Source organism: Passer montanus, unplaced genomic scaffold, assembly GCF_014805655.1.
Source record: "Passer montanus isolate IOZ18808 unplaced genomic scaffold, ASM1480565v1 scaffold29, whole genome shotgun sequence".
Taxonomy (NCBI): domain Eukaryota; kingdom Metazoa; phylum Chordata; class Aves; order Passeriformes; family Passeridae; genus Passer; species Passer montanus.
In genome coordinates this window covers 4,201,357-4,226,766 of record NW_024367596.1, presented here as the reverse complement: position 1 = coordinate 4,226,766, position 25,410 = coordinate 4,201,357, and the positions used below count along the sequence as shown (strand labels likewise).

Sequence of the window (25,410 nt, the reverse complement as noted above, 5' to 3'; positions counted from 1 at the left end):
AAGTGACTGTTTGGGATCATGCCCTTAATCTGCTGGATGGTGACTTTAGGATGCATTGGAGGTGGTAGAGCCTTTGCTGAGGAAAAGATCGCACAGCTTGAGCCTAATAAAATGTGTCTAATAACTGCTGTAGCTTGCTATAGAAATACAAGAGATCAAAGCTTCAGAGGCATTTATTTTCATAATTTGTGGGTCAGATCCTTGCAGGACTAATTGGGTGCTGTTTGATGTCCAGGCAACAATAGAAATCTTCCTGTACATCAGAATATATTTGTCTCTTCCTCTTTCTTTCATACAAAGGCATAAAAGCTTAGTGTGATTTTGAGATAAACTGGCAAAAGTGAAAGTGCAGATCTCCTCCCTACCTCGCTGCAGACTTCCTTAGCAGTATTAAGAGGGTAGTGAGGCACTGGGACAAGTGCCCAGAGAAATGACAGATGATCCATGTGTGGAAGTGTTCAAGTCCAGGTTGGATGGGGCTTGGAGCAACCTGGTCTAGCAGGTGGCATCTCTGCCCATGGTGGAGGATGAACTTAAAACCCATTGTATATTTCTTTTACATTGGGGCCATGTAGCTGGTATAGTGGCCAAAACAAATGTGTCACTTACCAGATGTTGATTGTTTTAATTACCATCAGTGCTTCAGGAGCACTGAGCCTCCTGGCTGTTGCCTGCCAGGCTGCTGCTCCCCAAAACATGAGCCCAGATGGAACCAGAGGATGAGCTTTGATGGTGCAGCTCAGTGCACCTCCCCAGCTGTGGCTCACTGGTTGTGAATCTCTGGTGCTGTGAATCCCAGCACTGTGCGTGTCTCCCCCAAAACACAACAGGTCAGATATGCTTTGGGCTTTGCAGGGCATTTACAAAGGTCTTTTATTTATATGTATTAAAATAAAGGCTACAAATATAAATAAAAATAAGCGTGGCTCTAACTGTTCCCTCTTGAGTGGAACAGGACAGCAGTGTGTGGCTATGAGTGGCACAGCTTGTGTCCCTGTACCTGGCAAATAGACCTTCTTCAAAACAGGCCAGAATTTTCCAGGCTACTCACTCAGATGGGACATGCCAAAACAGCCATGAAAAATGGCTGGAAAGGAAGGTGCAGTGCCCTTAAACTTGTGGGGTTTGTGTTCTATGCTGCCACTGAATACTCATGGTAGGTGTTTGGGGAAGGGGCTTCTCTCAGGTGTTTGCAGGTGCCACCATTTGGGAAGGAAAGAGAGATGGGTGTGCAAGGCAAATGTTTCTCAAGAAGAACCAGAGGCGAAAGCAACTAAATGAAAAGGACTTTAAATGCATTTTCTGGCCATGCAGACAGGCTGTCTTCAGTGCAATAAATCTTCAGCCTTTATGTATTGATTAGCTTCAGTAAATAGTGTGATGACTCTGCTCTTCCCATTGCCATTCTGTGGGGAATCAGCCTGTTGGTATGGCTGAAGAGGCTATAATAGCTAAATGGGATTCCAGTAGTGAGAGCAGTTTACAAATGCTCTCCAAAGTGATCCTCGCAGCCAGTGTGGCTGTGTTTGACTGCTATAAATGTAAACAGAATGCTCCACTGGTGACCAGGCTTGTAATGGCTGTGTTTCCTAATGGGCAAAACTCTGTTCTCTGAGCCAAGTGTCCTTCAGTGACCGTGCCCTGCCCTGGCAGGGATGCTTTCTGCACCTGGTGCCCTGGTTGGGCACCTGTGATGGACACATTCTGAAGAGGAGAGGCTGAAATATGGGGCTGCCTGGTAAAAAAACCAGAAAATGGCTGAAAATGCTCCTTCTTGCATCAGCCATGTAACAATTTCTTCAATATTCATAAGATGCTGGGCATGGTTTGAAGCGATTTTGCTTGTTGAGCTTTGTCCCTGCTCTTGGAGCCAGGTATGTGATGTGGCAGCCTGGAGGTGGTTGTGTTTGAGCTCTGGGCAAGCCCCAGGGCCCTGGGCATTTGCTACAAAAAAGCATGAACAGAGTGGGAAGATGGCAGGAGCAGCATCTCATCGTCCTTGTGGAGCAGGGATGGATGGATGGATGGATGGATGGATGGATGGAGAGCTGCTTTACCTGTTAGTTGCCATAGCTGGAAGCCCATCCAGAAGCCTTTCCATTGGCATCTCCCTGTTTTGTGAATACCTGTAACAACACCCTGGTGAAAGAGCTCTTCCAGAGGTAGTTTGGACCATGAACTGAAATCCCAGGTTGCTCTGGAGACAGTTGAAGGAAAGATAGGATGGAGGAGATGCAAAATTAGCATAACAATGCACCTTTAATTCAACTTGAAGGAAATAATTGAAGACTAGTTGTCACTTACGTGTGTGACCTCTGCCAAGATGACTCACACTGCAATATAATATGAGTCATTTGTTAATGATGGCCTGTTAAGGAGAAAGTGCCAAATCGCTGTAACTTCTTCACTCTGCTCTGTAAAAGCCAGGATGGGTGTTCGGGATATTATTGCCTAGAAGTAGCTGATACTTAAGAGCACTGCAGCATCTTTACTTGGCTCTGGGTGGCTCTGGCATGAAAAGGCAAAGGTCCTGAGCAGAAATGTTGCTGCTTCTTTGGCCTTGGTTTAAAAGAGCCACAAAATCCTGTGTAGCTCTCCTCCCCAGGGCTGCCTTGACATGCTGTTGCCCGAGGGTGGGGACCCTGATAACTTTCCTTCCTGCCAGATGGCTCGGCTGGCCAGAGGGCAAGTGCCTGCTGGTGGGACAGAGGGAGGGAGGAAGGTGGGTTAATGGGTGCTCAGCTGTGCCTAGGGCATGAAACCTCCACAGAGCTTGGGGAGGGAGGTCTTGGAGGCATCCTGGCTGATGGGAGAATGTGAAGGTGGGCATAAAATACTCAGTGGGAAGGTCCCTGGGATACCACTGATGGAGACCTGCAGCAGGAGCCTGGGGGAGGAAGATGAAGAGCTGCAGCCTGTGGTCCCATGCAGTGAGGGCTTGGCCAGGCACAGCTTCCCCGTGAGCTCCTCGCCTCTGACGTGTGAGAAGTTTTTTATGGCCTTAGGAACTCGCAGTGCTCCTGCAGCAATTGACTTGAGCACTCGCGTGTTAATCATCTACTAGCTGTATTAAATGCTTCCTCTTACTGTGCTAGTGTTTTTCCTCAATAAATGAGATTTCACAATCCTCGGAAGAAGTGAGAGGCTGGTGTGGAGGTGCTTGTGGCCAGGGGCAGGAGCTCACCAAGAAGTGACCAGCTCCTGTGCTTGGGAGGGGGTTTCTCATTGACAGAAGCCTCATGATTTTGTCTGTAGTCTAAATTAGAAAATTCTGTGAAGTGCTGACACCAGAAGTTAACTTGAAAGGGGAGTATTTTTCCCTAGATCTCATAATTGTAGAGAAGCACGGAAAAAGGTCTTCTTGAAAGACCATAATCCAAAGGGTAAATAGAAGACTTCGAGTAGCTTATTGAAAATTCAGAAGAAAAAAATGGAGATAAATGTGTGAGGCTTTGCCTGCCTTCTTCCCCGAGTGATAAAACAGAGATCCCTGAGCTGCTTGTGCCATGTTTTCATTTTCCAGGAAAGAAGCTGCCTTACTTCTACTATCTCTTCTGCCACCAGTTCCAAGGTATATTTTGCCCTCTGGACTTTGCCTGTTGGCAATCCAGACAGGACTGGTGTCCATACAGGATCTTGCTGCCTTAGGCAGCACCAGTGTGGGCACAAGGAGACAGGAGGGTGATGATGAAGGGCTGTGGAGGAAGGTTGAGGTGAGAGGGGTGAGAAGGAATGCACCTGAAGGAAGAGAACTTCACACTTGGATGTTCCTATCAAGGGAGTCTAAGGCAACCAAAGGATATTGAATGTGCAAGTTGGTTGCATGGCAGAAAATTGTGTGTAGTACCTTAGGAATAGCTCTCTCTGAGGGGTGAAGGAATGTGATTTCCTGAAGAGAAACTGCCAGCACAGTGGAGCCCAGATCTTGAGCACATCTGTGTTTTGTCTTGCTGGTTTGATAATGATCACCTGATTCTTTATCAAGTTCCTGCTTTAGCATAGCTCTCCTGCTGCTGTGGGAGCTCTCAGGAGCCCTCATCATGCCTCTTGAATAGGCAAAAGTTCATCATGTGATTGAACTGGAGGCACACCTTGCAGGTGGGCAGACCATACCCCCCCAAAAATGGAGCAGCGGGGTTGACCAGTGAGAAAGGGCAGAAGTTCAAAGCTGGAGTTGGTTTCTCAAGGCCCTTCCACAATAAATCCTGGGTTTGTTTTCACCTGTTGGTGTGACCTCTTCCATGCTGCTGGTGTACAGCAAAGTGCCTGCACAGATGAAATGTCCTCGAGAGAAGATGCAAAAGCTCTGCTCATTATCAGAAACGAGTAAAACTGCTCCAAGCTAATATGGCTGCCTAAAAATAGAAGTGGTATTAGGGGGAGGGCTGTCTTCTGTGTTCATTTGCCCTTGATTTTCATGGCATTTTGCTGCTCTATATTGTGTGTCTTGTGCAGGAGACTGCGTGTCCTGGTCACGCTGGTGTAATTCACAAGAATGTGTACTTGTGTCAAAAAACATCCTGAGGAGACTGAAGAGCTTGTTGGGGGTTTAGCAGTTCACTGGCAGAATGCAGTTATTCAGGTTTATTCCCTCACCCTCCTGCCCCTCACAGGTTCATAGCATGACCCTTGCTGTGATCTTGAAGCCTTTCCTGAAGGAGTGGGAGGCCTGAAGAAAGGATGTGGCTGGCAGGGAGGCTCTGGGATGGGATGGATCCCTGGTGCTGTGAGGTGGTGGGAGCAGAGGACATCCATCGTGTGTAAACCTTGCCAGAGAGGACAGACCTACCTCAGTTGAAGGTTGCAGCATCTACTTTGCAGTTAAGGGAAAAAAAAAAAAAAAAGAAAAAAATTACTTATGAGACTTAATTACTGAGTTATTGTTATTCAGTATTTAAAGCCCAAGTTTCATAACTGCCTTGTGATATCAGCATTCATGTTCTTTGGCAGTATTATGCAAGCAGCTCACCTTGTGATCATGAAATACTGAAAAGTGCTTTCTAATGCTCACCCTCGTTTCTCAACGAGTCCATAAAACCTCTTCTGCTTTCCATTAATTATGGAACAGTGGGACATTTTCCTCTTAAAAAGAGCTGAGCCTTTTTTGTTTTTTCTTCAAGTTCTTGAGCCAGCTGCTCCTCTGAGAGCTGTCTGTTCCACATGGCTAGATCAGAGTGGACATTTCTTCTGTCCTTCACTGCATTGTCTTATGTCACTTGGGAGAAAGCAGGAGGTTTGTGGACCAATCTTAGGGGCAGAGGTCTTGCTCTACTGGAGCAGTTCCAGCTGGTGCTTGGCTGTTTCTGGCACTGCTCTGGTTGGTGTGATCTGCCTTCGAGGTTAACTGAGGCATCTGGGAAAGATGGGAGCAAGTCCAATGGGGATAACTCTTATTTCCTTCCCAAAAGAGCTGAAACACCAGCTGGCTTGTTGATATTCAGTTGTTTTCCAAGTGGGAGTTTAACACCAGAAGCCCTTTGTGGCCCCCAGCAGGAGCTGTGCTGTGAGACCCTGGCAGTGCAGCTCTGGTTTCACCTGTGCCAGGTCTGGATTTTCCCCACCTTCCAGATTTGCAGAACACTGAGAGTAGACCTCTAGTTTTCCTCCTGATCAGTCCAGTTCTGCCACTCAGTGGCATCCAGAGAAAGGGTGGGACAGGGAGGGTTGTCCTGTTGTGTGGGGAGTGTCTGTGAGGTGGTTCTGCAGGTGGCTCTCCAGAAATGGTGGGGTCTCTTGATATTGTTGGGAGAATCTGGAATGATTTCCTTGACTTAAGAGATGCAAAATTTAATCTTTCCTCTGAGCTTTCTCAAGAAAAAGGAAATTATTGTTTTTTTCCCTTCCCTGTAGGGGGAAAGGGTTCAGTGTTTCTCTGAGCACAGATGTGGAGTGTGCTGAGCACACTGAACCCTTCCCTGTAGGGGAAATTATTGTTTTTTCCCTTCAGTGTTTCTCTGAGCACAGATGTGGAGTGTGCTGAGCACACTGAAGAGGATGTCTCCAGGCTCCCTGGCCAGTGCTGCTTCTCCACTCCTGCAGACTTTTCCTTATTTACACATCCAGAGATCCACAACTCTTTTCACATGCTAATGAGGACTTTATAGATAAGATGCCCTGTGAGGAAAGGAATGCTAGGAGAGTCCCACAGCAGGGGAAATTGAGGTGAGGAATGGTCAAACATCTTCCTTAGACTCGCTTATGAGCCTTGCAGCCCCAGTAGAGCTCAGAGTAGAAGTCAGACCCTTTGGCCTCTCATCCCGTGTTGTGGCCATTAAACTATGCTCTCCTAAGATTAGATAACCTGTGGTTTTAGTGTCTGCAAGTCTTGATGAGCAAATTCCTTTGGATAAATGCTTTTCTTGTATACTTGCCAACACAGAGTGATGTCTGGGACATGAGGGAAGGGAAATAACTTGCAGGCGTCAATTTTCAGGAGATGACTCAGATGTAGAGATAATACCCAACAGGTTAGAGCTGTTGGAGTGGCTCAGTGGTGAGGATCACATTCTGTGTCTCTGGTTTAGACTAAGTGATATGGGAAACCCAAGGTGCAGCTACTGCCAGCAGCTTGCCATGAGTTTGGATATTGCTGAACAGTCTGGGTCTCTGGCAGTGATGAGATATGGCACTGGAGATTGAGCCTTGGGATGGCTGCTAAAGGGATTGGAGTTGCATGGTACTTGGTGTTACCCTGAACAAAAAGTCCATCCTGCCTTTGCATTACTTGCAGTCTGGGAAAGCTGATAGTTGAGTTGGTTTCCCTGCATAATGAATATTCCTTTTCAACACAGATCTTCAGAGAAGGAAAGGATTGTAAAAGCATCTTGGTCTTGTAGTAGTTTGTCTTTCTTGCTGTTAGCCTGAGGCTGTAAGGTGGACCAGAGCTCAACTGAGCACATGCTGCTTTTGGCTTACAATGAAACTGCAGCATCTCCCCTCCCTTCAGACCAGGAGAGACAGTGATGGGCCAGCTGGGTCTGCAAGGAGGGATGAAGTGATGCCTTCTGAGGGTTTAGGGAGGCTTCGCAGAGTTTGTTGTACTGTTTATTTTGCTTTCTTTGGAGGTGTGTTTTGCTGAAACACATGGATTTGATTTCTGGTTATGAGCATCCTTATCTGCTTGTGTAGCCATTAGCTCTCTGTCTTGCCCACGTGGAAAGCTGTAAGCTACTTCATCCGATAAGGCTTTTCTTATCTGGTCTGCTGTTTGTTGTGTAGAATTGAAATTACTCTAGGAACTATAAAAAGAGGATGGAGCCTAGGAATTGCAGCTGAGGAGTTGTGTTTCTCTTCCCTGCACAGACCAACAATAGGAAGTATGAATGTCTCCATGCATCAGCCAAAGCTGAGTTCTTGGTCATGTATTATGTTAAAAACAAAACATATGTGCTGAGATTTCCTTTCCTTACTTTGTGCAGCATTATCAGAACACCCCGTTTGGCCTTTTAAACTCATCAGCCTGCTTGTGAAATATTCAGTAAAGCTTGGGCTGAGTTTGCATCACTGTCAGTGAGTTGCATCTTTTTGGAGTGACTTTGATCTTGCTTACTCTGTGCTGAGTAATTTAAACTCCTCTCCCTCTGAGAGTCTGGCCCTTGCAGGCTCTCTTGTTTCTCCTAATCATGAGCCTTTAAGTGGTATTAAAGCCGTTTATCCCAGTCTTGTTCTTTTATAGAGTCATTAACACCTCTGTAGAGAAAGTGTAAAACTCTAGTAAAGTCAGCTTTACTTGGCACTTGACAGTGGTTTGAATGGCTCTAGAGGGAGCAGAGGGCTGAGCAGGGTGTTTGGGAGGGTGCTGGTGGTGGTGCAGTCCCCAGGGGTGGGTTCACCCTTGGGAGGTGGTGTTCCTCTTCATCCTGGGGTCAGGGCTCCTTTCTGGGTATGAGAACAGGCACCTCCAGCTTTTGTTGAGTTCTTCCCCCACCACAATTCCCTAGAGGCCAGAAACATCCATCTCTCTGTGTTTGCTGTGCTTTATTCAAGGGCATGTGTCAAGTGGTGTCAGCAATTTTCTTTTCTACTCTGTTACCTTTACAAAGAGGTGTTCAAGGGTGATCCCACCAGGAGGTCATCCAAGAAAACCCAAAGCTGGCTTTGTTCTTCACCTTCTCTGTGTTCCTGTGCAGCAGCTGTGCCACAGTGATCTGATCTGCCTCGTGGCCATGGAGAAGTCCCACTCTTGCTTTCATTGCTTGGTCTGTCGAGCCAGTTGAGCTCTGCACTAATTAATGGGAAATTGTCATGACTTACGTTAGGCTGGCAGGAAAAATTAACGGGGGTGAATAATAGCACAAGATACATGGAAATCAACGTTTTTTCTCCTTGGAGGCTGTAGATGTAATCCACTTAATATTCTGTGGAACACAGGATTAATATTCTTCAGCATAATATATTTGAGGGCTTTTCTTTTGAGTTTGCTGGCAGAGGCATTGCTGCATTGCTAAAGCTGAGGGCAGGGGATTAGGAGGCGGGAAGGATGCTGACCCAACTTCCAGAGGATTCAGGAACAGTGAAATCTGGCTAGAGAAGATTAAACTTCTTCCTTGCTAGCAGGACTTTATGCAAGAAGTGTGCCTCACACTGGGACAGCCCCTGTTGAAACCTGGTAGGGTGTTTTTCAACTCTTTGGATGCCTGAATTATTGGGGAATAGATGTGATTTGCTTGGACTGTGTGGTGTGACTCTGCTGGTGGGCTCCCAGTGCTGCAGAGTGTGGAAACTAGCTCCAGCCTTGCACTTGTCCTCCTTCACAACACAGTTTTGCCATGATTTAAACTCATAGAATTCCTAAGCGTTGTAGAAGTTCCTTTAAAATAATAATAAAGCAAAGCCCCTGTTCTTTTTCTTTCACAGGATGGAAAGAATGCAGTGAGTTGCCAAGCTTAAAGAGGAGTAGATACAGCAGAAATAAATAAATCAAGACCATTTATTTTAAGTTGATTAATCTGATATGTTCATAGTTTTCTAAAATAAAATCTAGCCCCAGAGAGTTTAGCAAATCAAATAACAATAACGACAATTAATTTAGAAGCAGCTACTAATGTTTCTCATCCCCTTTTCAGATCCTTAAACACTCATGATTAATCTCACATCTTGTGGAGGAGGTGGGCTTGGAGAGCTGACCCCATTCCTGAGTGTGGGGAAGGACTGTGGGCAGGGCTGACACGAGTGGCATCTCCCTCAGTTTCTGAGACTGTTTCACAATGTAGGATCCACCAAGAAATACAGAAGACTTGCTATGGGAAATACTTCACACCCTGGCAAAAAAAAAAATCTTGCAAATCACTTCAGCAACTGTGGATCAGCCCTGATTTCAGGCTGGTTTTTTTTGGCATGGATCTTGCATTTTGGTGTGGAACCCAGTTTGAGTGTCTGTCATAACCAACCTTTTGGACTTCCTGTCGGGTCTGGCGTTACTGGAGACAGCCTGTGAAATGTAGGAAAAAAGGTGAGAAGCCTTCCTTTCCCCTTCCCCACATCTTAACTCTTGGGTGAGACATGTATTTCTAAATTGAAACATGCAAATGAGTATATATTTGATAATCTTTTAAATAATTCTGCTGATTTGTCAAGACAATTCAATGTAAAAGTGAGTTTAGAGTACAAGGTTTTGGTATCTTGTTGATATAGTTGTGGAGTTTGGGATTATTCTACAGTCTATCCTGCAGAGTTCGGCTTAATAATTCGAAGTGATTTGTTCCCCCTATTGTCCTTTCTTGAAACTTCTGCCACTGGAGGGTTATCTGCCTTTCTTGCTTGCCAGCCCTTGTAGAGCCAAGTGTGAGGAGCTGATAACCAGTGACAGGCTGTGGGTAAACTCTTTGAAAAGCACAAAACCAGCAGATAACTCCATCTCCAGATGATCTGTGAAAACTGGGCTGATGTGAGAAACTCTTCACTGAATCCAGTAGGGAGGTAGTGTTTCTCCAGAGATGTGTATAGGGACAAGAAAATACTGAAAAGTAATGGCAGCTGCTTTAATCTGGGGTTCAGGGATTTCTGGAATGCATGCCTGCATGCCTGGCTGTGTCTTGGTTGTTGCACAGATCTCTGCTTTTGAAGGCTGTAGTCCATGGGTTGTTGATGCTACAGCCCTTTCATCCCTGACAAGATTTCTGGTCAGCTCAGCGCACAACCATAACTGAAAAATAGACGTAAGAGGTACAAAACCATCCTAGTTTAAGAAAGCAAAAGGTTTTCAGATTGGTTTTCTTTTCTTGCTCCAAAATGCATCTGGGAGTGAGACATTCTCCTGTTTTAAGCCATCCCTCTGGCCACAACTCTCACTGCAAGGAGGGAGCAGCAAGGCTGTCATTTCTTGGCAAAGGTGATCCCAGACAGTGACCCCAGCAGCTCCTGTGAGGCTGCAGGAGCTGGAGTGTCCAGCAGTGCCTCAGGAAGGTGCAGGCTGGCTTCTGTCACCCCTGCAGGCTCACACAGACAAAGCCACGAGCGTGACCTGCTGTTGGAGACTGAATGTTTGCATTCAGTGAGAGGATGCTCCCTTTTCTTGGCACAAACTTGGCAGCAGCCGTGCTTTGCACAGTGCATCTCCGGGAGTGGGATGTTGAGGCTGCAGCTCCCAAAACAGCTGCCTTGGTGAGCAATTAAACCAACTCCTCCAAGAGCCCATAAGCCTTTGACAGAGATTAGTGGTAGGTAACGATTTCAGCTTGATGCAAACATTTGCTGGCCAAGGTTGAAACTCTTTCTTAGAGGGATGAGATTTAAACATTTAGGAAAAATATCTTATTGGTCTGAAACTACATGAATGACTTCCAGTGAGGAGAGCGTCCAGCTGCTGTGCTCTAATTGATGTCTGCATCTGAAGAAGTGTGGTACAATACTGGTAGCGACTTTAGATCTTCTGGGGGCTATAGATGTGATTTATAATTGGCACTGCAGCTTTTTAGAGACACTGAGCTCAGCCAAGCCTTTTATATATTGCCTTGTTGAAGTTGTGTGCTTGAATTAGGCATATGTTGAAGGGGTTGATGGTGCTGAGGCTGCATTCATCTAGCAAGGCATTGAAAACCTTGGGGCTCACTTAGCAGTTGTGCTTTTGCTGATGCTTCTGGTGTGATTGGCTTCTGGCTCTTGGGGATGAACAGTCTGCTGTGAACTGGAAGGTGGGATGGTCATGCAGCTGCAAACAGTTCATGGAGTCTGTCCTGGTGATCTGTGGAATGTGCTGCAGAGCTTTAAAAGGGTGAGAGGAATGGCTGCTTTGGAGGGAAACTAACTTCAAATGAAGCACAAGTGTTGTTGTCTTCGGGGTTATTGAATATCTCAGCATTTTCCTACTGTGCTGAAGACTCATGGAGGCCACACGTTCATTTTCATTAGCCTCAAGTCAAAACTCAGTGCCTTTTGCTCAATTGACATCAGGAGAGATGAACTCAGCTTGTTGCTAGCCGTGCTTTTGAAGGAGTGGGAAGGAGGCTTGGACTTCAGTTTTGATTAATGTAAATGTGTAGCTTGTGGGTGGCTATTCCTTGGTCTGGACTGCTCTGACATGCAACATTGGAGAAAGATCAATTTTATATATGTCATTTTTTGTCCTCTCCTGGTATCACTAGTGCATCTTGGTCTGTGGGACCCACCATTTGCAGTGCTGTAACTGCATCATTTTGGTTGGAGAAAACCATTTTTTTCCAGGTCAGTGTATGTGTTCCTTACAGGCTTAGAGCTCCCACATTCCATATTTGTGGAGAGGGTACAGAATGGCTGCTTTTTCTTTTGACGTGCTAGAAAGGAGAAACTAGGTCAGAAGAACTCTAATTTTGTGTGTGCAAGATTGAGTCTGAGCAGGAAATCTGGAATACTCAGTTTATTGTAGCTTCAGTGGCTTGGCCTCTGCAGAACCAAGTGGGAATGAGCTGTCAATGTGCATAGGGGATTTTGTATTTTTCTTCCCTAAGCACTGGTGTTGGCTATTCCTTTGCTGGCTGGGGGCTACAAATCTACACTTACATCCTAAATTGAACAGGTAATAGTTGAAGAAGTAATACAGTTTTATTGACTGAAAAGCCCAATGTGGTGATTAGTTCTTATTTAATTTTGCTGCTGCCAGCTGTTGGCAGGTCTTAACATTCTGGAAAGGAAAGAGACGCTCACATGGTGGCTGGAGCTTTATTGCAGTGAGAAGATGGAGAGGAGAGTGCTGGAGACCTGGGCGAACAGATTTATGGTTCAGAAAGGGGGAATGGACAGAGCACAGATGTGGCTCTCAGTAGGGCCTGGAAGAGCATCTCCTGGTGAGATGCTGCAGAGGAGTGGTTCAAATAGATTTGTAAACAGGCTTCTCAGCTGTCCAGGGGAGAAATTTTTCATCTGTTAATAACCTAGCCTTGAGAGCAGTTTTTCTTACGCTGCGTAGTAATGCTGTTTCTTGACTAACATCTTCTTTTAAGTTACAGAGGGTGTTTGGGGGTGAGGGAGGACAAACTGCTTCTCCAAAATGAAAACAAAGCCCTTGGGGAGTTCATTATTACTCTTCCAAGCAGAGCAGCTTGTATTGCTTGAGTAGGCAGGAGGTGCAGTGGTAGATGGCATTGATGATAGCTTGTTTTGTGAGTCTCTGGATGGGTGGGCGAAGGAGGGGAAGGTACCAAAGCTAGCAGGAGAAGGCGTGAGATTAAACAATCCCTGTGAGGGCTGAGTAACATCCAGTAGTCCAGCATGGTTCTGCTTCATTGCTTGGCTTTTATCTCAGAAATACCTGTGCAGCCTTTTGAGGTTTTTTGCACTGCTTTAATTAATGGGCAGCCTCAGGGCTGTGTCTGTATGATTGAAACTTGAAAAAGTCGTGTCCCCAACTTCTTTTTTAGAAAGTTCCCAGTGACTCAGTCAGTATTTTGTTGCCTTGGCCTCTGCCTTCCTGCTTTGTTTGCTGCTGTCTGCAGCTATATTAACAATCCTCTCCTGGCTTGTGCAGTCCATCTTCATATTACTCACAGGGCTGTTAACTAGAAGTGCCTTGGAGATGGAGACTGCCAGCTGATTACTAAAAAGCAGCTGTGTCTTCAAGTGCTCTTCAAACCCCTCTATTTTTCTGTGAACTGTGTCATTTGGGGTAACTTCCCCAAGGTGATCCAGACCTTGTTTTGTCACACTGCACAAGTGCTTCAATTCCTGTAAAAGAAGTGAACTGATGCCCCTTCAGAAGGAATAACAGGGGACTTTGTAGAGCTTGAGGTTACTCAGGTCCTGATGTCTGGGAGATTTATGGCTGTTTACAGAGTTTCTAAAGCTTCCTGCTAACATGAGAGGTGGCTTCAGAGAGTACGGCCCAGCCAGCATTTGGCCTTGGGGAAATGGAATCTGGGCAGGTGTACAGTGTGAGAACAAAAGGCTTCATCCTTGTACTCATTCCTTGCAGTGATGCTTTGCATAATCAGAAACGTTATCCTGATGACAGTTTTGCCTATTGAACTCTACTGCTGAAAGGCTTTTCTGTCTCTCCTGCCCTCCTACCAAAACCATTCTCACGTTCTGAATCAATGGTCTTTCACTTCTGGTTGGAGCTTGGTAGGGTTGGAAAACCCAACTTTCTCCAGGCAATTGACACCTCAACACAACCGCTTGGGGTGACAGTGCTGCCATGCCAAGCTGTGTGATGCCAGGTGGGATTATGGCTTTCCTGGGCTGTATGGGTGCCATGGCATTGCCATTAGTTTACAAGAGCCAGCTTTTTGGGAAGAATGACCCTCAGCTGCTTCCCAGTCCCAGAATTTCTCCTTGTGGCTGCCAGGACTTGTCTAGGCAGAGGCACCTGCACACAGACAAAGCCCTCTGGGTCTCATGTTGAGGGTGGTGATAAATGGCTTTGTAAGCCTCCTTTGCTTTTTGTGGGATCTCCTGTTGAGTTTGTTTTATTATGGAGATGTAAGGCAGAGGGTCATAATATCCTGATGCTTGGGAGCATTAGTGCACAGGCTTTATATCTTGGTGGAGATTAAAAAAAAAACTCTTCTGATGCCACAGAGCTGCTTTAGCTGATTCGTGCCTGGGGACACTCCTCTGTTACTGACCCGTAACTGTGCTGCCTCTGGTTACACAGTGCTTTTTCCTTCTCTGGGGTTGTAACATTTGCTTAATGACTGGGTAGCTCCATGATTTTTGGCTGGAAGTTGTCATTAGCTGCTAGAATTGGGAGACTAAGTGCACAATGATTACAGAAGCTCCAATCTCTGATTTCCCCTCCTGTGCATCCACAGCAATCGTGGTTTAATTGGTGTGCCCCTGGGTTCCCCTCTCCTGAGCATCTTTCCACTGTCTCCTCATGTAACCCTTCCTGTTACATCCCTTTTGTGTGGGCTAGAAGGGAGAAAAATGAGTCTCCTTCAAGGAAAACAAGTAGATTTAGGCTGTGTATAAATATTTTTTGTATTTATGGACACCTGCATAGTGGTATTTAAAGATGGCTAACTTGTGTTCTGTTCACCATAGCCAACACTGATTCACACCTGCAGCCCTTGGCCCTCAGGTGACTTAGCCCTGGTGTGGATTTTGCTCTCTGAATAGTCTCCTCAAGCAAAGTGTTGGCTCTTTTGTGCCTTGGACTTGTTGAGACATTGTTGTGTGGGCAAGGACGTCTTTCAGCTTTAGTTCTGTGGGGTCTGGGTTAGGCAGATGGGAAGGAGCAGTTTTAACCAGGAACCTGCCAGCCCCAGTGTGCTCCAGGCTGATAAGTCTTCAAAAGGGAGGCCTGTTTTGTTACTGAAATTTGAATATATCCTGCTTTATCATCCACACACAGAAGTCCCTGATAATGCACTGGTTTCAAATACACTGTTTACTGAAATAAAGGGGACTTTTTTTTCCTTACCTATGATATTGCTGTAAGGATGATGCCTCTGCATTCTTCTGTGTCTCGGACTGCTTTTAGCCACTGAAACATTAGTACCACTGATTTTCTTGAGAGATTAGGAGAAACATAACAATTTCCCACTTGAATTTGAGCCTGTCCTGGCTTTACCTGTGGCAACATGGTCATATCCTGGCACAACAGGCAGGTCTCAAGCCATCTCTGCCTGGGTCTGCACAATCCTTGCTGCAGGTGCTACTCTGTGAAACATTTCCCATCCCATGAGAAGTAGATGAAAAGTCCTCTTGAGTGTTTTGTTTCTTTATGGAGAGCCTGAGTTTGCTCTTGTGTTTTCTGGCACAAGCTCCAAGTAGCAGGGAGAAGGGAGGGACCCTACCTTAGTTTAAGAGATCTTGGCAAAGTCCTGGTGCTACTACAGCTGTAAAAATCCTTTTCTAGTTAGAGTGAAGCTAATGTAGAGCTGAAAATTATTTGTGGGTTTGTCTCAAATGCTGTCTCTCTCCCCTGTTTTAAACAATGCACCTTCTTTGCCTAAACTAACAGCTCACCTCATTTTTTTCTTTTATTTGTGGGCTTGTTATTCAGTGCAGCTGTTTTCAGTTACACGAGGCACAGTAGTTCTTGTGAGGGCATTTTGGGGTGTGGGAAGAGCGGGCTGCAGCAGCCTCCTCACCTGTGTGTCCCTGCTGGATTGAGGAGAGGGCATCAGCAGCAGGAGGTAGGTGCCAGGCTGGGAGCAGCCGTGTGGGATGAGCTTTGCAGCCACCCCCAGCCAAGTGCAGCCTGGAGCTGCTGTGAGCCCTGATCTGCAGCACAGGCTATATTTGGTCTGAGATTATTCCCTGCTTGGCCTGGATTGGTCCTGGTTGGGGCTCTGCAGGGTGGATTTCTTTTTCCCCTGGCTAACATCACCCATGCTGTGTGCCTCTCTGTTTTTCTCCCTCGCTGCCCACTGCAGCCTGCCCCAGCTGCTCTGGTACCCTCCTGAAGCATCTCAGCAGGGGCTTTGTGGGATGTGCAGGATGTGCCCCTGGTACCAGGAACAGCCTATTCCCCAGCAGCCATTAACATGCAAATCTCTTTTCTGCGAATGAATCGGTCCAGGGGAGGCCAGTGGGAAGCAGGACATTTTTTCCTTGCCCACACCATCCTTTGCTGCATGTTTTCTGGAAAGGCCATTAATAGCATATTATTCCTGGTTCTAATAGTGGCTCTTGGGAAGAAGCTTTTCTCTTTGACTGCCTGCTGCATGGGAGGAGGGCAGCAAGTCTGGGAGCAGAGATCCAGCCCCCTGTGCTCCCTGACAGTGCTGGTGCTCCCAGCGTGCTGGCTGTGCTGAGAGATGCCCAGTTACCTTGGCAATGCTTCTGGAAAAATGCAGGGAGAAAACAGGATGGAGAGGGGACAGTGCAGCAGGGAAACTGCCTGGCTGGTGGGAGGCAGGATGGGATGTCAGGAGTGGAAGGTGTAGGTGATGGGAGCTATGGGGGAAAGCCCTCCTGGCACAGAGCTGCCCTGGGCACAGTGACAGCAGAGGCAGGTGTGGGACTGCCATCACAAACAAGTGATGGATGGACTCAGGCAAACCTGTTGGAGCCACAAATGTGATGTTTGCACATGTAAGAGCAGTGAACCTGGGATGGTGGGATGGGGTGCTCTTGAGTTTTAGGATTTGTAGAAAGAGGTTGGAAAACACATTGCAAAAAGGAGTTCTTTTTATCAGAAATGGCCAGCTGCATCCCTGGATGTTTCTCCAAACCTCCTAAGCATATGCCCTGGGCACGGCTTTCTTCTGCCTTAATCTCCTAGTGAATATTCAAAAATAGACATACTTGTAGCACTGGAAAAGCCTCTTTCAGAGTTGTTTCAGCACTGCAGAGAACAACCCTTAGGAAAGAAACTCAAAAAATAAACAGCAGCTGCTGCCATGTTTCCCCTTCCCCCACCTCCTCACCCAGTGTGGAAACCCGGTGTCAGTTCCCTTTCCCATCCTTTCCTGGCATTTCCCTGCCTGGTACCAAGACAGCAAAACCCACAGGGTATCCACGCCCAGCTGAGATGCTGCATGTTGGAAACCTGTTGTGCTGCAGCTTCACCTGTGTCTGGCCCAAGTGTGTGGATGCAGGTGTGTTTGCAGGGCAGACGTGTCCTCGGTGGTCTCCTGCAGCACAGCTTCCCTGCCCTTTGCTGCAGATTGTCCCGCTGAAGGCTGAGCGTTCTTCCCACCCTGGAGTACCCCAGGGCTTCCCAGGCAGCTGAGGAAGCTGCTGATACATGATGGAGGAGCAGGCAGAAGGGGGATGTGGCATTTCTGAGTGATCAGAGGGGCTGCTGTCACCCTGTCACAGGCTGTGCCAAACCCTGGCCGCTCCACGGCAGCACGTGTTCCTGGCTGGGTGGAAAGCTGCCCCAGCCATGTCAGGACTCAGATTAATTTACTTTTGTGGCACTGTTGCTGGATGAACCTTGCTTCTCAGCTTCTCACAAAGATGCAGTGTTTGACTTGTGGACCCACGAGCATAATGAGTTCATGCAGCTTTGTAATGAATGAAACCTCTGTGTCCGTAACGGGTGGTGGGTGTCCATGTCCTCTCTCAGGAGTGCTGCTGGCTGATCCTCCTTGGGAGGTATCCCTGGGAGCTGGTATCCCTGGGCTCTCTGGGGTGCCAAGTCATCCAGCAGCTCAAGTGACTCAAAACCCAGCAGGGAGGATGAGGATGGGTGGTGGTGTGGGAGACAAGGTCGCCCCTTGGCAGGGTGGGCTCAGGGACACACAGGCCCCTGGGATGTCAGGATGCCTCCACATCTGCCAGCTTCCAGGGGGATTGTGCTCTCCAAAATTGGAGTGATGAGTACAGGAAAAGGAGGAGGAGCAGGAGAGTGTAAATAAAGCTTCTGGAAGGGGAAAACCCACCAAGAGGAGAAAATAGCAGTGCTGGTTGTTATTTTTATTTTTTCCCCACCCTCCCTCATACGTCACTGCTTGTATTGTCTTTGGATTGTGCTGGTGGGTGCACATGTGTGTGTGTGACTGCACTTCCCCTGGCTGGGCACATGCCAAGTGCAGCGGGGTCAGGGAACAGGGTTTTGGGCTTTGTTGCCACCTTTACAAGGTGTTGTGTCCTCATATAGCATTGCCAGAGCTGCTCATCTCAACTGGCAAACTGGGATGTCAACAGCCAGGATGCACCAAACCAAAAGTGGCCTTTAGACCGAGTGACACTAATGTTCCTGACCTCAGGAATAGACCTGGAAACCCTGCTTTGAGCCCCAGAATGGCATCCTGCCAGTTGCCTTGTTTTATTCCAAAGCTGATGCATAAGAAAATCTAACTTTTAATAGCAAATGTTTGCTGTTGCATTTAAAGCACATACTGAGTGTTTGTAGATCAAGCAGATGACAGTCAAAGGGATGGATGCTCACTCACAGGCTCCTGCCTGGCATCTCCCAGCCCAGAGTGCTGGGGCTGCCCACACAGGGCTGTCACCTGGACTGTGCCATGCTTCTGCTCATTGGCCCTGTAATTCCCATCTCTGGTCTGCCTGAAAACCTTAAACCACTCAAAACCCTTGTCAGAGAAATGTTGATCTTCATCAAACGTTTATTTTTTCAGAAGTCTATAATTATTAATTATTTAACATTCTTTTTCTTTTCTCCTAGGATCCTGCAGGAATCTTTGAACTGGTAGAGCTCGTTGGAATGTTGATCTTCATCAAACGTTTTTTTTTTTTTTTCAAAAATCAATAATTATTAATTATTTAACATTCTTTTTCTTTTCTCCTAGGATCCTGCAGGAATCTTTGAACTGGTAGAGCTCGTTGGCAATGGTACCTACGGGCAGGTCTATAAGGTAAGAGTTCCAGCTGAAGTGATCCTGTTTGCATTCCCTCCTGTTGAACGTGGAGCATCCCAGCACATCACCTTGACTAGACTTTGACCATTTCAGACCTGACAAGAAGCCTTTGCTGAACTCTGACCTTTCGGTCTTGTGTGCAAGTACCGTGTAGCACACAGAGCTCTTATAATAAGCAATTCACATTAGCTCTGAAACTGTCACAAGAAAATGAATTGCCTTTTTTTTCTCCCCCTTTCCTCCCAGTTGCTTTTTATTGATTAGATGATGAGGAGGGAGTGAGAAGTCTGTGCTTTAATAGCTAAATCTTGATCTCGTCTAAGAGCTGAGTTTACGGCTGCAATAGGCTGCCAAATGAGTTTGCTACAGTCTAGTGCTCTGCTTGCACACAGGCTGGCTGCCATCCTTTCCCCTGGCAGGAACCTGCTACAGGATTAAAAACACTATTAAAATGTTTTTATTAAAGTGCCTGTTACAGTCTGTAGGATTGCTTTAAATTTTTCTAAACATCTCGAAGCAGCAGTCCAGGTGAGAATAGTGAAGGGACTGTGGAGAGCAGGATTTTAAAAGCATGAACTTCTTTACAAGAATATTTAGAATGCCCCTCTGCTGTATTATATCACCTTTCCCAAACACTTTTTAGCTTGGGGAATTTCCAGATTTTATTATCTTGGTGGGGTCTTTTTATGGACGGTTCTTGTGCATTTGGGGTGGGATTGAATTATTTTGAAGTCTGGGGTTATCTGTGTTTATATGTGGTGAGGAGATGTTTCTTGTCATGGTTGCATGAGGAATTTGCCAACTTTTATGGTTCTGCTGGGAGTCAGTACCTCCCCTGGGCTTCATTCTCCAAGAAACTCCTGTATGTGTGGGCACAAGTGCTGTGTACACGTGTACTCATGCATGTGTGGGCACACAGAGATCCTGTTTACCCGTCATGCCCATGTTTCATTTTGACTATAGAAAAGAGTATATTCATGTGCTCCTACTCTGTGGTTTTGGAGACACAGCTCTTGCTTGTCATGGTCTAAAAGACAGTGAGCTGCCCCTGCTGAAGAGAATGGTGTTTCAAGAGCCAAGATTCCCCCATCCTCCTGCTGCTGCAGACTAATCCTGTCAGTAGAAGGATCAAGGGATTGAAGTGAACCGAAGATGAACTGGAACTTCTGGAGTTTTAAATGTGTGAATTTTTGAACTGAAACAGATTTAAAAAGAAAAACCAAACCAAAAACAAAGGAAAAACCGCCCCACCCCAAAGCTGTTCTTATCAAGGTTTTATTCCAGGGAGCCTTCCCCTCTGGTGTTCATTGTTTTCCCACCATGTGCTCCCTGCCACGGGAGCTCCCTTCTGAACTGTTTTTCTTCTCAGCTGCTAAAATAACGGTGGAAGGTGACCTAATTTTAACTGGTTCATATTTCTAACAATCCATGGAAACTATGTGCCTGTAACGGCCTTTTCAAAGCGTCGTGTTTTTGTGGAGAGCAAAAAAGGGAAATAAGCTGGTGCTGCTGGTTGTGTGGCTCAGCTGATCGGGTTTCCTCTTGCTGGGTACAATTCTTTCTGTGTGTTACCTCAAAGGGGAAAAAAACCACCCAGAAATGTCCCAAGTGTAGGCTGAATGTTTCTGTGTTCCTTTTTCCCATGCTGTACAAGGGGAAAATCCTCCTCCTAACTGTTTTTAACTTGCTGGAGTAACTGGATTGTCCTCGGTGTGATTCACGTGGTGCCGGTGCCAGACGGGATGGTGACGGGGGTGGAGGGGAAAACGTTGCTGTCCAAACCAAATTAGTAAGTATTGAGGTATGAGCTCAGGCTAAGCCTGACTTCACAGCTCTCTTAAACTGAAGTCCTGGAGTAGCACACGCTCTATAAACAAAAGGAGACTTTGATATAAAACACACATAACTGTTTATGGTGTCCCACCCTAAAACCCAGCGTGGAAATAAGATCTCTGTGATTCTTTTTCTCCAGATACCACCGCTGTATTTATCTCTTGCAGCAAAACAAATGGATCAGCTTTCAAGACACACAGACCTTCTGGCTCCATTCTAAATCAGCCCTTAGAAGTGATCCATACCTAGGAGCAGCATCCTCTCTAATTAGATGGTTGTTCCATTGCCATTTCCAAACCCCTCTCAGGCAGGGCTGGACTGTTCACAGAACCATTCAGTTTGGAAATGGTCTTTAAGATTGAGTTCAGATAATAACCCAGCATTGCCTAGTCCACCATGTCCCTAAGTGCCACATGTACACATCTGTTAAATCCCTGCAGGGGTGCTGTGTTACCTGAGGGGCACCATTGCTGCCCTCTTAGAGGCTATGTGCACCTCTGGCTGTGTTTTTGAGTTCTGGTGCTGGCTGCCAGCCCGAGCTCTGCAGGTCCAACCCCTGTTCTCTCAGCCAGGAGCAGTCACCTGGTGAGCATCACCCCCCCTTCTCATGGCTGGTCCCTCTCTGAGCAAGAAAAGCAACTTTGCTGTTGGAAAGAGGCAGAAGTGAAATGTTTATTCCAGGCAGGGGATGATGTTTTATGTCTGTGTGCTGCTGCAGCCTTGATGTTCCCCTAGAAAATCTGAAATAGCAGCAATGTCTAACACTGCTGCATGGCCACGTTTGTGCTGGAGACTCCAGGTGTCCTGGTGATAACCAGCTGGCCTGCCCAGGAGCTGGGGGGAAAATGTGCAAGGTGCAAACTTTCCATTGATCCCATGGGATAAAGGGCATGGTTATGTTCTTCTTACAGCTGAGTGATCTCACAGCTCAGCAGGAGGAGCCTGAGGAGTGTCTGGGAGTACCACAGTAACAGGAGCCCTCAGAAAGCAGGGATTCATGGAGCCTGCCTCAGCATCTGCTGCGTTGGAGAGGCTGGGGAGCCCCTGGCACAGCACATGCCTTCTCCTTGCTTGTGGGAGGAGAGCCTGGTGCACCCTGAGAGCTCCCAGAAGGAGGGCACCCGCTGCCAGAGCGTGTGCATCGGGCTGCAGCCGCTGCTGCTTTCATCCTGCTTTCTGGGTCATGGTTTGAAGATCCCTTTCAGGTGCTTCACAGTGCTTCTGTGAATCAAAGCCTTGTTTTCTGAGCCTTGTGCTCGAGGCAAAGGCCACGGGTTCTGTTTGACCTCTGTATTTTCAAGTAAAGGTCTTTCTTTGCTGACAGCAGCAGGTTAAAATATCCCTTTGGTTCTTCCCAGCTCTGGCCATACCCCAGTGACACCTGGGCACTGCAGGAGCCCTGGGCAGAGACCTGCTCTGCTCTCACTTCTCTAACCCCAACCACAAGCTCCTCGCTTTGGAAAAATGCAGAGAGAAACAACATTCCTCATTCACTGCTTAACAATCTCTTGTGAATAGCTTGATTTTTATTTTAATGAGGGACTGCACTGGTGATGATTTATCTCTCTAATTGAATCGGAAGCTTTTCTTTATTTTCTAATAATCCTGCATCTAATGTTACAGATTGTAAACTGGTTTTGGTGAAAGACTGAGAACTTGCTAGCTTCTGTGCCAGACATTGTTGCAGTAGTGAATTTTTCTGTCCTTGGATTTTATTTTTTTTATAGGTATTTAAGGAAATGACTATCAGAAATACAGTGAGTTGGACTTGGGGAATTAAGCCTTTGCCTCACTGGTTTTTAGCTGATGGCTGAAAGCAACTCTAAACACAAAACTCACTAGGACCCTTCAGAGCATTATCTAAATTGTGAGGAAATGCTGCTTTTATATCCCAGAACATTATTATTGCTGTTTATTTCTACTCTGCATGAGAGCAAACAAATACTTCTTAAAATACAGCGTGTGCTTAGATTGCCTGGATAGATCAGGGCCACAACCAGTGGGGTGTCCAGCACCAATAAACAGATGGGTTCAAAGGAAAAAGACCCTGGGCTACTCAGAAATACCTGTCCAATAGATGGTGCAAAGCTTGGGGACACAGGCAGTGGGCTATCTACTGTGCATTGAGTAAGTGGAAAACCAGAGCAATCCCCCTGTGTTTTCATGGGCTTAGCCATGGCCATTCACACAGTGGCCCATGGATGGTGTCAGCCAGGAAGGATTTTGATGCAAACTTTCACAGTAGTGAGAAAAAAATCCAGGAAATAGATCAGATGGTAACCTTTGCACCTCTCATCTTGTGTGTTTTACAGCATGGAAGTAAATGATGTTGATATTACATATTCACGTGCTTCTTCCCAACTGTGCCAGGAGGACAGTGGTCATGAATGCCAAATGCTGCTTTGCCTGGTGCCCTGGGGACGTGGCTCTCCATTTACAGCTCCAGCAAGGTTTTATTTTACAGGGTACAAGATAGAGTATGTGGGCACCTCTGTAACTGCACAATAACTATTGATTGCTTAATTATCTGGTAAATGCCATATAATCACCAAGCTATTGCGCAGCAATAGTCTGTGCTCTAATTTAGAGCGTGTGGGATCCACGTGCCGCCCGTGTCAGCTGTGGCCCTCCAAGGAGCTCCTTCACCATCACCAGCTGACGGGGCAGGGCAGGGGAATCACTCCTGGGAGCCTCCCCAGGGCAGGTGGAGCACCTCTGCAGGATCCTGGCTGTCCATGTCCTCTGCCAGCCCAAACGAGACAGCTCTTTGAAGGAAATATGTTTTCTGCAATTGCTTTTTTGTTGTACTATATTTGTCTGTCTGTCTGGGGTACAGTGCGCATGGGAAAAGATTGAAGAAATGCATCCCAGGATCTTTAGTCAGGACTTATTGCCCAGCTGGTATTTGCCAGAAGTCAGGGCAAATCCACCTGGAGGCAAACGCCCAGGTTTGACCTAGTAGGTGGAGATGTTGAGGTGTGTGGGTATTAGAAAGTGAATAAAATACTTGAAATCCAATGCACCTGTTGCTGGAGAGCTGGGAGCAGCAGGACTGCTGGGACAATATGGTTCTTGAGACAAACCAGTGGGAATGTCCCAGGCACAGGCCTGTGTTTGATAGTGTTGTCTTGGAGTTTACAGGTGCCAGAGGAGGAGGCATAATTAGGGTCCTGTGCTCCTGGGTGCTGTTTGTGCACTCCATGCACAGTGGCATCCTTCTTCCTGGCATCCCCAGGCATTCCACCAGTGCAGGCTGGTGGGGTAGCAGGTAAATATCCTAAAGAAAGACTTTTAGAAGACTCCTTTTTGCTTTAACTTATTTTTGAGGGTGGATATGAGAAAATATAGTGGAGTCTGTGCTGTGTTTAACTTGCCTGACATCTGTCTCAGTCTGGCTGCTGCTGATTGAGTGCTGGCCCCTTGCATCTGCCCTGGTGAGAACAGAAACTCTACAGGTTCCTGGGTCATTAATAGAAGTTCAGATAATTAGCCTGAGTGAAGAATGACAGTAATTGTTTTTAATCATCAGTTGGTTTATTGTCTCCCTTTCTGAAAGGCTGATGGTCAATAGCTCGATAATTAATCACTGTTGCTTTATCCGTGTGGAAGAAGCTACCATGCTGCACACAATTAATATTTCCTGGGGATTGTTGCTGTAAAGAATTAACTGTAGTTTACATACCCAGCTTTTATAGCTGCAGACTGACTGCTGTGCCTTGCTTGAGAGGCCAGACTGAACGTGTGCACACCAGTGCCTGCAGAGCAGGTCCTGCTGCCAGCCACCCTTGTCCCAACATCTGGTGTCCTGTGCTGGTCCTGAGCACACCTGGTCCCCCCATTCACAGGCTGCTGAAGGAATTCAGACCCCATCATCTTTCAGTCTAAACAAGCAGCTCTAACCCTACACAGCTGTTGCATTTGAAGGTGCACTGTGAGCATTTCACTTTTCCCACCTTCATGTTTATAAAATGAACTGTGATGTTGCAACGTTGGGTGTGACTTGAGCACTGGTGGTTCTGGTGTTGTATCCTCAGCTTTGGGTCTTTTTTTTATGTTTTCAAGCTCTTCAGAGGTTGCTTTTGGTGCGGGCTGAGTGTAACCACACGTGTGTGAATGTGTGTAGCCATCCCTCCTCATGCTCTGATGGTCACTGCACATGAGGGGTTGGTCCCTCTGGTTTGGGAAGCTTCCTGGCTTTCCCCTGGTTTGGTGCTGCCCTGAGAGCCTGCTCCAAGGGACTGAGGCAGGGAAGCACTTTGTGTCTGCCCACCCTGCTGTGTCCCAGGCTCTTCCTTCATTTGGGATGATTTTGGTGTTGGCTGGAATGCTCACATCCACATCCAGACACGGACCCTTGTGGGCAGGCACTGGCTGCTCATCACCTTCAAGGTCAGGGGTGGTCTGAGTGTGGAATGGATTTACAAGATTTACAAGCTGCTTTATAATCCTTCTGTATTACAAGCAGAGTATTAAATATTAAGCCATAGTTTCTGCTGGGATGGCTCCATGTGCCAGCAGAGGGGATGATGCTGCTGCCAGGTGGGGATGGTGGGGATGCTCACCAGGGCTGGCGTCTCCACTGCTGGGCTTTTAGCAGCTCTTTTGGGTTGCAGGAAGGGGCTGGGCTGGAGGACTGGTGTGTGATAACTCCTGTAGCCTTATCAGAAGGAAAACAGGCAACCTCAATGTATCAGCTTCCCCACGATGTTATAGTAGCTCTGGAGGAGAAGGTCCTTTCCATGCTGACTCAAATGGAGTGTGTGTGTGTTTCTGAAATGCAGATTTGCTTTTGCCATGCAGGCAAGGAAGTCTGAACTGAAAAATGCTTAAAATGAGCTTCATTCTTATTTAAAAAAAAAAAAAAAGGCAAAAGCTTTGTTACCAGAGCAAC

General features: G+C 46.7%; 1 protein-coding gene across 9 annotated transcripts in view; it reads left to right on the top strand.

Moving 5' to 3' along the window:
- TNIK (TRAF2 and NCK interacting kinase) overlaps positions 1 to 25,410 on the top strand; it is a 149,265-nt gene that overhangs the window by 7,751 nt on the left and 116,104 nt on the right. For all 9 annotated transcript variants that reach the window (XM_039713384.1, XM_039713383.1, XM_039713382.1 and 6 more), the window contains exon 2: positions 18,618 to 18,683. In XM_039713384.1, coding sequence (XP_039569318.1) covers positions 18,618 to 18,683 — 66 coding nt within the window. The remainder of the gene's footprint in view (positions 1 to 18,617; positions 18,684 to 25,410) is intronic.